Source organism: Phacochoerus africanus, chromosome 2, assembly GCF_016906955.1.
Source record: "Phacochoerus africanus isolate WHEZ1 chromosome 2, ROS_Pafr_v1, whole genome shotgun sequence".
Taxonomy (NCBI): Eukaryota; Metazoa; Chordata; class Mammalia; order Artiodactyla; family Suidae; genus Phacochoerus; species Phacochoerus africanus.
Window position 1 is genome coordinate 121,293,725 of NC_062545.1, and position 13,408 is coordinate 121,307,132.

The window sequence follows — 13,408 nt, forward strand, 5'->3', positions numbered from 1 at the left end:
GATTGATTCATGAAAGAGTTATATATTCATAAACTAGAAAAAATACTTCAAATAGTCTTACTATATAACATGTTGAAAGGCTTACACGGTGCTACAAACCTAAGATTGCTTCTCTGGAAGAAACAGTATATTGTTTTATCTTTATATGGAAGTATCTCTCTTCCATTCTCATAAAGCCTTAATGCCATGTGTTAAGTAAATCAGCATGGTGCTTTTTTAAAATTTTATTAAAGCATAATTGATTTACAGTGTTGGGCCAATTTCTGCTATACAGAGCATGGTGTTCTTAAATGCCTGTCTGCTTCGCTATTTTCCAACCAGTATCTTGTGACGTATGTATTTTAGTGTCAGTAAATAGAGTTTAGTGTCAGAACTTTCTTCTCTCTTCCCATTGCCATTGTTTGAGCATAGTGTAGAAAGGTCATCACTGATGGGTGACTTGAGGAAGGCTGGTAGTATGTGAAAGTATGGAGCTGGTACAGGATGTATATGTCCATCTAAACGGCTGGAGGCCAAAGCGGCCCATCCTCTCCTCCCAAGGCTTCTGCCAGCTGCTTCACATGCATCCCACACAGGAAAGAAGTTTCAAAAATGCATCATTTGTTCCTATCAAAATACTGAAGAGAGGGAGTTCCCATCGTGGCTCAGGGGAAACGAATCTGACTATAATCCCTGAGGACACAGGTTTCATCTCTGGCCTCGATCAGTGGATTAGGGATCTGGCGTTGCTGTGAGCTGTGGTGTAGGTCACAGACAGAGCTTGGATCCTGAGTTGCTGTGGCTTTGTCATAGTCTGGCAGCTGCAGCTCTGATTCGACCCCTAGCCTGGGAACCTCCATATGCCATGGGTGCAGACCTCAAAAGACAAAAAAACAAAATAAAACAAAACACACTAAAGAGAATTTTCTTAGTTTAAATATGTATTTTTACTAGAAGTTAAAAGCCTGAAATTTCAATGGACTTTCCCTTCTGCTTTACAAAGGAAATAAGAGCAAGGATCTACCATCTGAACCCTTTGTTGGAAATAACCAGATCAACTGGACCCTCATACTCGCCCTTATTATTTCCCCATAAAAAAAGCCTGGGCTTCTTAAGACTGGGCTAAAGCTCACCTCTTGGGACTCAGCAATCTCTCCAGGCCTATGAACACATCATGGGCAGGCCTGGAATAAATTCGATTCTGGAATTTGGGTTGATGAAGCAGACTACCATTTAACTTGCTCAATTCCATTTGGTGTTGACTTTAATATGTAGGACGGAGTTCCCAGGAACCAGGGGAGCTATTCACCAGGGTAGCTCTGGCAGTCTTTTCCTACAGAATTCTTCTACTGTCTTGGGGAAAGATAAGTATCCCAGTGTAAAGTTGAGGATGACAGTTACGAGCTATTCTTTGTCTCTTGATACAGCGTCAGGAACTAGAATCAGAAAACAAAAAGCTGAAAAATGAACTGAATGAGTTACGCAAGGCTCTTAGTGAGAAAAGTGCCCCAGAGATGACTGCTCCAGGTGCACCAGCCTATCGTGTCCTCATGGAGCAGCTGACCTCTGTGAGCGAGGAGCTTGACGTCCGCAAGGAGGAAGTCCTCATCTTGAGGTCTCAGCTGGTGAGCCAGAAAGAGGCCATCCAACCCAAGGTATATGTGAGCAGGTGGCTGTGGTGGGTGTTTGGGGACTGGCCTCTTTCTTCCTATCCTTTCTGTCTAATTTATAATGAAGGAAACACTCAAGAGCATTTTTAGTCTAATTGTGGATATCGTTATTTTTTTTTAAAAAAATCTCAATGTTGTTTTACAACCAGTTGGTGTGAGCAAAAAGCAAGTGAAATCTCAAGTATTCTTCAAAGTTTCACCTCTCATTCATGATTAAAGGGCTTTTTGACAATAATCTTTTTGTAGTAATCTGGATACAATAAATTTTGATCAAAAATAAAATACTATTAAGTACAAAAACCCATAAACTGTCTTGCCGTGGGAAGGTATTAAATGCAATTTTAAATTATTTGTTGAAAATTGCCTGTTTAACTGGAAATGTAGCACATTGAAAAGGTTAGACATGAGATCAATGAATAGAAGAGACATGAAGATGATTTCCGCGCATTTCAGGGAGTTCTGTTTAATGGGGGAGTTTTTCCAGCTGCGAGGGACTGTGCCTAGTGATTCCACAGCAGGGATCCATACTGGAGGATGTAGATGGCCCTTTAAAAGTCCTTCCCTGCCCTCAGGTAACCTGAGCTCTAACTGCCCTGTGTTAGTGAGAACTGGGCCTCTTTGTCATTTGACTTCAGAGGAAATTGAGTAATCATCTTAAAACCTGGTCCGTGTTCCTGCCTATGTTCATGCAGCAAAACATACTAAGAATTAGGCAATCAGGTATCCCAACAGTGTGACATGCCACATAAAAAAATGACTAGAAGTCAGACAGAGAAACATACCATGTGGTTTCACTTATATGTGAAATCTGAAAAACAAATAGGAACAGACAAGTAGATAAGAGAGAAGAAACTAATGGTTGCCAGAGAGGAGGAGGGATGGGGGGGTTGAGTGAAATAGGCGAAGTAGATTAAGAGGTACAAACTTCCAGTTATAAAATAAAGAATGTAATGTAAAGTATAGGAAAAATAGTCAATAATATTTTAATTATTGTGATAGACGGTAACTAGACTTATCCTGGTTATCATTTCATATTGTTATAAAAATAGCAAATCACTATTTTGTACCAGCGAAGCTAATATAATATTTTATATCAATGTAATTCAATTTTTAAAAGCCTATATTATGGATGGGATGTCTGCAAGATCTGAGCACACTTCTCTTAGTTCTGCATGTAGTTAAGATATCGAACCTGGCACATAACATCTGTATTTGATAACGACAACTTACATCTGGGATTGGCCTCCACTAACAAGGCTCCCCTCCGCATGCTAGCTGGAGCAGAGTCCAAAATGACGATTCCTTTCTCTGACTCCCTGTGACTAACCAGCATTCCAACAAGAAACTTTAGTAAAAGTTAACAGAAAGAAAAAGAACAATGAACCAAGGGGCATAAAATCAATCCAGCTAACAGAGCACGTAGTTCTGGTATCACATGCTCTCCCCTACCCAGCTTACATATTGCATGTGCCGGCTTCCCTCCAGCCCCTAGTGGGCTGGCCCTGTCTAACCCAGTCCCTGCTCTCGAAGCTCCCAGCCTTCACATTAGCATCAGTTCATTCTTCCCTAGGAAAATTACCCAGGACACCGACTAAGACCTTTCAAACCCAGGGCTATTTGTCCCACTCTGTTTCTAGTCAAGAGATGTATCATTTCATGCCTTTGCAGGGCAGTGGTGAGTGACACCCTGTGAGCCTGGTCATAGCCCAGCCCAGCCAGTCTAGTTTTCCTGTTCCACCTGCACAGCTTTTCTGGGAGGCTTCACTTGGACAGTTGACCTCCTGTCATGGCATCACTGTAACTCTCACAGACCTAAGATGGGAATCTCACCCAAATGCATTAACAGGAAGGTCATTTTCTCATATCCTCACAAATACTTTATAATTAGAAAAATCAGAACTCAAAAAGAATTTTAAGAGCCTGTCCCTGAGAATTGAGTTGCCATTGTGTTTATATATGTGTTTATGTCCACCTCATGCCAGTTCCATGGACACTAACTGATATACAGATTTAGTTTAGGAGAAACAAGTCATGGTTGTTTTCACAGTTAGCATTTGTCTGTTTTGATGGGAACTCATTGATGGAATTTATTTATGGAACTAAGGTTTGTCATTTTCTCCATTTGTTTTTTGTGCTTGCTGACTTGTGATTTTCAGGATGACAAGGTAATTATAATTTTTTAAAGTTTTTAGTAAATACTTCTATTTAATCCTAATTTTCAGTTTGTAAGTATCCCTCAATATATGCAATTGATGTCTGGCCACCAAGCTGATTTTTATATTTGCAGATTAATTTCCATCTGACCCCTTCCTGTTTGAGAAGTCAGTGGGAAAATAATGGAAGTCATAGGCTTTGGTCTGGGTCATACAGAGGCCTCTGTGACTTTCATTCTTGGTCAGCTCTGTGGCTCACAGTGGTGGTGGTGGTAGTGGGCCATCCACAGGCCGGGGATGAAGCCCTTCACTGGGAGCACACTCAGAAGCACAGGCTCTCCCATGCTCGCCTTTCTACCAGCTGTGGGTTTGCTGGCCAAGGGTGAGGAGGAACCTGGGAATCTGAACACACCCTTCCTGGGAAGGGTGGGATTTTCCTGCATGGCACAACCTTTTCAGAACTTCTGGTCACTGTGTTGGTGGGGACACTTTGAGCAGTGAGTCAGGCTTCCCAGTGCTGACAGTCTAAGCCTGACCCCATGCCAACCACTACTTAGCCAAGGGAGGCTGGATAAGGGAAGAACTGGCTACTTTCTACCATCTTTCCTTTGGATTAGTTCATTAGATCAGGTTACCCAAAAGTTCAAAACCACATCCTGTAGATCTTCAGATGTCAGAAGTTTTTTGTTTGTTCGTTTTTTTGTTTTTTTATAGCCACACCTGCAGCACGTGAAAGTTCCTGGGCTAGGGGTCAAATAAGAGCTGCAGCTGCTGGCTACACCACAGCCATAGCAATGTGGTATTTGAGCTGATCTGTGGCCTACACCACTGTTTGTGGCAACATCGGATCCTTAACCCACTGAGCAAGGCCAGGGATCAAACCAGCATCCTCACAGACACTATATTGAGTTCCTAATATGCTGAGCCACAATGGAAATTCCCAGATGTCAGAGGATTAATATAGCATTGTTTAATATAGAAACTGATTCTTTGAGTTATCACTTAAAAGTCTAAGTATGGGAGTTCCCGTCATGGCGCAGTGGTTAACGAATCCGACTAGGAACCATGAGGTTGCGGGTTCGGTCCCTGCCCTTGCTCAGTGGGTTAACGATCCGGCGTTGCCGTGAGCTGTGGTGTAGGTTTCAGACGCGGCTCGGATCCCGCGTTGCTGTGGCTCTGGCGTAGGCCGGTGGCTACAGCTCCGATTCGACCCCTAGCCTGGGAACCTCCATATGCCACGGGAGCGGCCCAAAGAAATAGCAAAAAGACAAAAAAAAAAAAAATCTAAGTATGGCCCTTTAGAGAAGAGAGGATTTTCTGCCTTTAAATAAAAGAGAAAAAAGAAATTTTCTATGAAATCTGCACTAAAATATTTATAAAACATAACTAAAATATTTATAAAGATGCTATATGTGGCTTTTATGAGATTTTTAAAATTCAGTAAAATATAAGCTCTTGTTAATATAGCTTTTATTAGAGTATATTTGACCTTCTTTAAGTGTGCGTTTATAAGCTCACAAAAGGATAGCATTAGAATAAAAGTGGGATTTAAAAAAAATTTTTTTTATAAACACTGAAATTCAAAAGCAAGTATCTGTAGGCTTCTAGCTGGCATTAAAGTTATCTTGGTCTCTAAGATTATGGCTTGAAGTGTGTTCTATTACCTCCACTCACTGTGAGAACTGGCTTTAGAGCAAATATTGACTAAAGGATCAAACTTATACTATTTAGACCAATGAAAAGACTCGGGTTCTGAAGTGTATTACTCTCTAGAGGCTATAGAGCGATTGTTCTTATTGTATCTATTCTTGCCCCCAGTTCAAGAGAGATAGAGTGGCTGAGTAGAAGCAAGATTTTGAAATTACATTGGTTGTCAGATAGATTAGACCAAAATGGAAAAAAATAAAAAAATAAAAATGGTAGCAGAAAAATACTTTCTATGCAAAATTGTTAGTCATTCTGATCTGCCAGGTGTTTATTTCAAAAGCTTATGTTCCACATTATACTGTAACAGAGGAAAAAGAATTGAGTAACAGCACATGGTAGATATTTCCAAGGAGCTAAATCCTTCCCATTTATGTATAACTAAAGATGTAAGGAAAGAAACTTTTAATTTTGCTAAAACATGATCTGAACACCACTTATTTCAGACTGAGTTTTAATGGAAAAATGAGCTTTATGTCAAACTTTTCATATTTACTAGAGCATTTGTTTTGTTATAACTGGTCTGGAAGTAGAAGAAAGAACAGCTTATACAATCCATTGAATACGTGCTTGGTGTTCTTGTTCTTGTTATTGTTATAATGCTGTTTATATTTTTTATATTTAAATATATATGTATACAGCATTAGAATAATAACTAGGCGAGGACACTGAAAAAAAAAATATATATATATTTCACATAGTGTAAAACACACATGGCCTGTCAATGATTTTTATTTACTCTAGAATCACACTACCTTTGTAGTGTAGAGTGTTTGAGATTCTCGCAAAAGGCACTAAAGGTGCCCCTTTTCTTAACTGCCTGTGTCTAAGGGCAGACCCTTGGTGGGACACATAGAAACCCTTGTTTTGGAGAAAAGTAAAATGTTACATTTGGTCCAAAGCTTCTTAGTTACCTCTTAATGTGTAAATGTGTCTTTTCCTCCTTCAGAATACAATGACAGATTCCACAATACTTTTAGAAGACGTACAAAAAATGAAAGATAAAGGCGAAATAGCACAAGCATATATAGGTTTGAAAGAAACAAACAGGTAGGTATCTTTCTTTTATTCATTTTGGTTTAATCCCAGGGATCATTCATCTTCAAGCCAGCTGCTTGTAGACTAAGTCCAAGTGTTTATATGCATTGCTTTATTAGACATCCGCTAAGCAAAGGGAATCCAAAGTTTCCAATATATTCCCAATTAAAATCGCATTTGTAATGTAAGGTAACATTATTGATGAGAGTTGGAAAGGAAAATGTTCTTTACATCTGTATTTCTGTATATTTAGGGTCTTAGCCTTGAGATACTGCCTAGAGTAGAAAACCGGTTGCTCACTGTTGGACTGTATTAAGTCATCACTTTCATTTGTTATTCAGGATGGTTATTTGTGAAGGTTTGTAGGGGCAGCTGCAGCTTTCAGTAATGAACATTTAGTGTGAAGAGAAGTGATAAAGTAGCTGGCCATCATTGTTGGCCATGTAATTCTAGAAGGGTAGATTTTTTTTTTTTTTTGGCCATGGTGTGCAATGGCTTGGTGTGGAATCTCAGTTTCCGTACTGGAAATTGAACCAGGGGCCACAGGGGTAAAAGCACTGAGTCCTTACCAATATCCCAGGGACTATTTGAGACTGCATTTTTGTTACATTTCCTAAGTTGTTCTGAGAAAATCTTAACTCTGGTTTCATCTCATTTACTCTAAACATGAATGAATTCGTAGATGGCACTTAGTTCAGTTTTAAGAGCCTTGGGTAGACTGACTGAAGGATTTGTGCAGTCACTGAACGACTGAACTTTCCCCAAAGTTTCCCCTATGGCTAAGATCATCACAGCACAAAGGCTCACTTCTGGAATTCCTTAGCCTTCCTATCATTCCTGCTTCCCAACAGAGACTTCATGGTATAGAACTGTGAACTTAAAAGACTACATGCTTAAAAAAACATGGCCAGTGATGACTGCAGAGATTATCAGTGCACATCCTGATATATGATATCAGGATTAGTAAACAGAAACTAAAGAATAATTGCCATGCAAAATGGGAGGTACTTATTACTTTCTTTTATGGGCAAGAGTGGAGAATACTTATAAAAGTATTTGCTTAAACTTAAATTTTAATTTATGAATGGAAATTATAAGCATATCTTATATCTAAGAATGTGTTAATTTAGAAAGAGCTGTGTTACATTGTCCATCCATTCACTCAGCTATTCAGTCACCAGATAGGTATTGCACGCTTGTTTCATCCCAGGCTCCATGGACACACTGAAAGTGTACCAGCGAGCAAGGTGAATGCAGTCCTTCCTTTCACAGAGTTTATAAAAGGCTGTTGTGGACACAGCCAAGAGAATTTGGAATTCCTTCCAATAACAATGAAAGCTATTGAAAGATTTTAAGTAGGAAAATGATATGATGAGATTGGAATTTTATATTAGAGAATAGATTGTAATGAAACAAGATGGAAAGCATAAAGACCAGTTAAGAGGTTATTACCATAATTGGATGACTGATTATAGTGACTTTGACTTAGTTGGTGACCGTTGGTATTGAGAGAACTGGGACAGTTTGAAAGATACATAAGATGAGGTGAGTAGCCTTGCAGTTAATGTGCTGTTTGGTTGAGGGATGGTGAGTTATGAAGGGTGACTTTGCAGTGTCTGCTATGGATATTTGATTGGATATAGTGATGTGGGAAAGTGCAGGGAATGATCAAGTAGAATTATAGGCATTTAATTTGAGGAGTTAGGAAGATATCCAAGGAGAGAGAGTCATTAGGCAGTTGAAAATATAGATCTGTAACGGGAGAGATGTGTGGACTGAAATATAACACTGAAATCATCAGCATATGATAATATACTTGAGACCATACAAATAGCTGCACCCTCCAGGGAGAGATGGTAGGTGGAAAATAGAAACATATTCTCTGAAATTTGTTTAATGTAAACATCATATCAACAACAAAAATGTAGTAGGAGTAAGAACTTGACCTCTGGAGTTAGATAGCCCGGGCCTCCACTACTTGCCAACCATGTCATCTCCATTTGTGTCTTACTTCTAAGCTTCAGTGCCGTCTTCTGCAATGTGGCAAATGATATTTATTAGGTTACTAAGAGAATTAAATGAGGTAATGCATAGGAAGGATGTAGAATAATGTCTGACACTTGGCAAATGCTCAAAAATACTATTTTTATATCCTAGGTAGTAAAAACCTGTAATCACCATTGTCACACCTCTAATGTAAAAGCAGTTTCCCCCAGCTATTAAAATTAATTTTTGATGTAAAAAAATTTTTTAAATTGTTTCTTAAAAAATGAGAACTTAGGACATATTCTTTTTTTTTTTTTTTTTTGTCTTTTTAGGGCCACACCCGTGGCATAATGGAGGTTCCCAGCCTAGGAATCTAATTGGAGCTGTTGCTGCCGGCCTACACCACAGCCACAGCTCATGGCAGCCGCTGATGCTTAACCCTCTGAGCGAGGCCAGGGATCAAACCCACGTTCCCATGGAGACTAGTCAGATTCGTTTCCACTGAGCCACGATGGGAACACCTCTTTTAAAATTTTTTTAAACAATTTTAAAAATAAAAAAGTCAGATTTTATTAAGCCAAAACAAATTCCTACTCAAAAGATCTAAAACTTCATTTTGAAATGAATTATTAGATTGCCACATGACTATTGCAGTGGGTCTTCATTCTATATGTGTGTGGCTATTGGGGTTAGTCTGTAACATAATATGTGACACAGACAATCACTCTGCTAGCTGAACAAAATGTTAAAAACAGAAACCTCTTTCTTACGTTTTTGGTCACTTATTATTTTGGAGGAAAAGTAGATCTAGATCCTTGGTTATTTTGTTTTAATTTCTACCCGTTTATATGTGGTGTTACATGTTACCCATTTAAAGAAAAATTAACCAAAAATAATTTTGTGGTAATGTCTTAAAGTCATCTGTGATTAATAAAAAGTCTTACTGACTTAGTAAAATATTGAAATACCATGTGCTACTCTTGACCATCATCATCTCATTACCATCCTGTATCCCTTTGTGTTTTGCATTGTTGTTCCTTTTGCATGGAAGATCACCTGCTATGGATTGCCATGAATTGAATGAGGATGGAGAGCTGTGGCTGGTTTATGAAGGGTTAAAACAAGCCAACAGGTTATATTTGTCTCAAAATGAATGGAATGTTATTAACTCGTTGTTTTTCTTACTAACAGTGGCCTCCTAACTTTAACTTCTTTATTTCTTTTATTAATTATCTTCCTGGGTAAATTTCAATAAAACTTAGAACATCATGCCAAACACCTTCTTTAAAATCTTCTCCACTAAGGGATGCTGTTAAAGCTGAAATGGGTTGATGATGAATAGAGGACTTAATGCCCATAACTGGGATGCTGTCTAGAGTTCCCTTCAGGCACTAAAATTTGTGAATATTTCATGAGTGGTGGAAGAAAACCCAAACCTTTTAACTAAAGCCCAGACTACAGTGGGAGAGATTAGTACCTATTATTTAGCAGTTTCTTGTTGGAATAATGATCAATCTAAAGGATATATGTGCCTGGGCAGTGTGGCTACATTTTAATTCATTATAATCATGCTGCCTAACAGCACTGTTAAGTACATGATTTGGCATTCTCTGTGGTTATTGTGAAATTCAAATTTGTGAAACCAAGAGGGTTTCCTGCATTGCTGCAGTTCAAAGTAATTACCCAAACTCAACATGTTAAATATGTTCAGGGGAAAGCAAAAAAAAAATTGAAACAGCAACTCCTTTTTAACAGATACTCATCTGCTATAGTGATATTTGCTTCTTAAAAATCTCATAAAAATACCATTTTAGTGATTACATTTTTAAAATATTTAATACCTAAAGGGGCTTCCTACTTATTATGCTTTGTTCTAATTACAACCATTGTCATTAATTTAGTGCTGTTATCAATTCAAATCCTTTTGAAATTTTATAATCACTAAAAATACTTCAGTCTGCTATTAACTGTATGCTTACAATGGCATCATTTTTTCCTCAGAGTTCCCCAGTGGTGCAGGGGGTTGAGGGTCCCGTCTTGCCACTGCAGTGACTTGGGTCACTACTATGGCTCGGATTCAGTCCCTGGCCTGAGGGAGCTTCCACATGCTACAGGCATGGCCAAAAAAAAAATATATGTATATATATATGTGTGTGTGTGTGTGTGTATATATATATATATATATGTATGTATGTATTTTTGGCCCAGCACTTGGTAACTAAGGGGACTAGAATAAAAGAATATCTTTCATTCTGCATGTTAGTTAATTCCTATCCATAACTTGGCCTGGTCTTTGGAAAAGGGGGTGAATGTAGAAGTGGAGGTGCCTGGTAAAGGGAGGATGTCAGTTGGTTCTGGTATTCCACTGCCGGTATCCTAGTATACTCATGGCACAGCTGACGTGTATGTTGACTCAGAGAAGCAGTAGCCACTTTGTTGGTCCTACTGATATTGATGTTCTAAAACCATGTCTGTTACTGATAAGGAAGTTTATGGGGAAAGAGAAGATACCAAATTTAAAATATATATGCAAAATTTCACAACTATCTGTCTGGATGAGTAAATCTGTATTTGAGAGTAGCACTCCAGCCTTTCTGACCTTCAGAGATAAAGTAGGAAGTAAAAATGGGACTCTGGTCACACCCTCTGCCTGGAATTAGTAAAGCTGAAAATCTTCAAGGCATATCTAATAAGTCTGGGCAATTGTAATCTTGCCCTCCTGAGTGCAGTTATTTTGTGGGAAAGGTACTATCTTTGCTACTTAAATGCTGGTTTGTAAATGTGGTATGCCAAGTTAAAGCTGTGTCTTTTAATTGATTGTTTTACTTACATTTCCTATGAACCTTTCAAACTAAAACTCTCCTGTTTTCTCAGGCTTTTAAGAACTGTACATTCATAGCAGGGTCCACAATTTGGAAGGACACAAATGTGAGAGCATTCGTTTCCATTTCCAGCTCTTGTTTGAGTTTCTAGACTTTAATCAGTCAGAAGCTACACAGACACTCCTCCCCACTTTTCCTGCCTTTGCAAGTGAGCATGAAGCCTCTCACCGACCAGGCAGAGACTTGCTTGTCACCTCCCTTTCCTACCCCTGTGGCTTCTCTGCAGGCTCCTGGAATCCCAGTTACAGTCGCAGAAGAGGAGCCACGAGAATGAGGCCGAAGCCCTCCGAGGGGAGATCCAGAGCCTGAAGGAGGAGAACAACCGGCAGCAGCAACTGCTGGCCCAGAACCTGCAGCTGCCCCCTGAGGCCCGCATCGAGGCCAGCCTGCAGCACGAGATCACCCGGCTCACCAACGAGAACCTGGTAAGGGAGGTGCCTGGGCTATGGTCCTCAGCAGGCGCCAGCCCATCCCTTTCTTTCTGTTTGAACAAAACATCTTTTGGCTGGGAAATACTCATTGCCCTGCCCTTGTAACCCTCCTCATCTAGCAGGGACAGAGGGAAATCTGATTCTGTGGTAGGAGTGAAAAAGGCAGGTCCTCAGGTTGTTTCTCACTGAAGGGTCTAGCCCATCTAAATATCACAGCTCTCACTTGGAGGATCTGGAAGATGTCAGCTGACTGTGTGCTGGGCTTTTGATACTTCTGAGAACTCAGCTGACCCACTTCCTCCCCTTCAGCTGCAGATCCTCTGCCATTCGAGGAGGTTGTGTGGTTATCACAACAGAGACTGGGGACATGGTTTGTTGACCGCTGGTTTCCAAGCATCACCAAGACCACCCCACCCTCCATCTTTAGCAGACTGCGGGGTTAGAGTTATTTTCAGGGAAGGCGGTTGGCAGAACCATCATCATGGGGCTGTAGATTGACCTTGGGTGGAGCTCCCAGGTCAGGGAGGAGAGATGTCAGGATTCAAGTTTATATATTCTTGATTCTTCTGAACCGAACTTGGGTAGTGAATGAGGAGATTTTTGTCTTGCCAGATTCTGAATGCTGGCACAGAGTCAACACAGAGTCCAGGTTTTCTCTTTCTTTGCTACTCTTTTTAACCTTTCTTTTACAGAAAATATTTTCTAAAATTTTTCTTTCTTAGTCACAAAATAACTTTTATTACATATTTACACATTTCTACTTGTTTAATAAACATTTATTAAATTAAACATCATTGAAAAATTATCATTCACATTCCTATATAAGGTCTATGCTGTGATGTCAGACTAGTTTTGATAGAAGCTCTTTAGGACTAGTGGTCATTTGTTTTTGCTTTTGTTTTTTAATTCAGGGTTTTAATGACATATAATGAAATAGTTTGAATTTTCTCTGAAGATTTACCAATCTGAATTATTCCTCCATTATTCTATTCGTGATCATTTACATTACAAATAGTTTTCTGGGTTATCTCTTCAACCATATTTTATATTAATTTGAAGCAAAACCTAAAAGTATTCTTTTCCCAGTCTGTTTGTCTTTCTGAGGACACTGCATTATGGGAGAGGTGGCTAAGGGCAGGGTTTGGACTCTTTTCAAAGTGACCGAAATATCACTTATTTATGGGAGAAAATCTCCTGAATCATGGAATATTTTTGAGATGTTTTATACTCTCAGGTATATTGTTGCTTTAATGACTAAGAATTGATAAATATACTGAGTAATATAATAATGATTGATTAGCATATAAATTCTGTGCTTAATTTTAAATGATTGTCTTAAAAAACAAAGTGAAACCGTGGGATAAAGATGCTTCTGGGTGGCAGATGCCCAGAGTTTTTTCCACTAAGTTGGTTAAGCATTTCCCTTGCACCCTTGCACAGTATTAATTTTCTTCTCAATTTTTTTTTATAACTAGTACAAAAATAAAAAGAGCCCCCACATACTAAGCTGGTGAAATCTAGTTTGAATTTTAGGAAATCCCTTTATGGCTCAGCTGCTTCTCCTG

General features: G+C 39.1%; 1 protein-coding gene across 8 annotated transcripts in view; it reads left to right on the plus strand.

The window, feature by feature from the left end:
• MYO5A (myosin VA) overlaps nucleotides 1-13,408 on the plus strand; it is a 221,881-nt gene that overhangs the window by 177,924 nt on the left and 30,549 nt on the right. For 2 of the 8 annotated variants that reach the window (XM_047766321.1, XM_047766319.1), the window contains exons 28-32: nucleotides 1,407-1,634; nucleotides 3,806-3,814; nucleotides 6,456-6,556; nucleotides 9,582-9,662; nucleotides 11,639-11,837. In XM_047766321.1, coding sequence (XP_047622277.1) covers nucleotides 1,407-1,634; nucleotides 3,806-3,814; nucleotides 6,456-6,556; nucleotides 9,582-9,662; nucleotides 11,639-11,837 — 618 coding nt within the window. The remainder of the gene's footprint in view (nucleotides 1-1,406; nucleotides 1,635-3,805; nucleotides 3,815-6,455; nucleotides 6,557-9,581; nucleotides 9,663-11,638; nucleotides 11,838-13,408) is intronic. The other 6 variants (XM_047766322.1, XM_047766325.1, XM_047766320.1 and 3 more) reach the window with 3 other exon arrangements.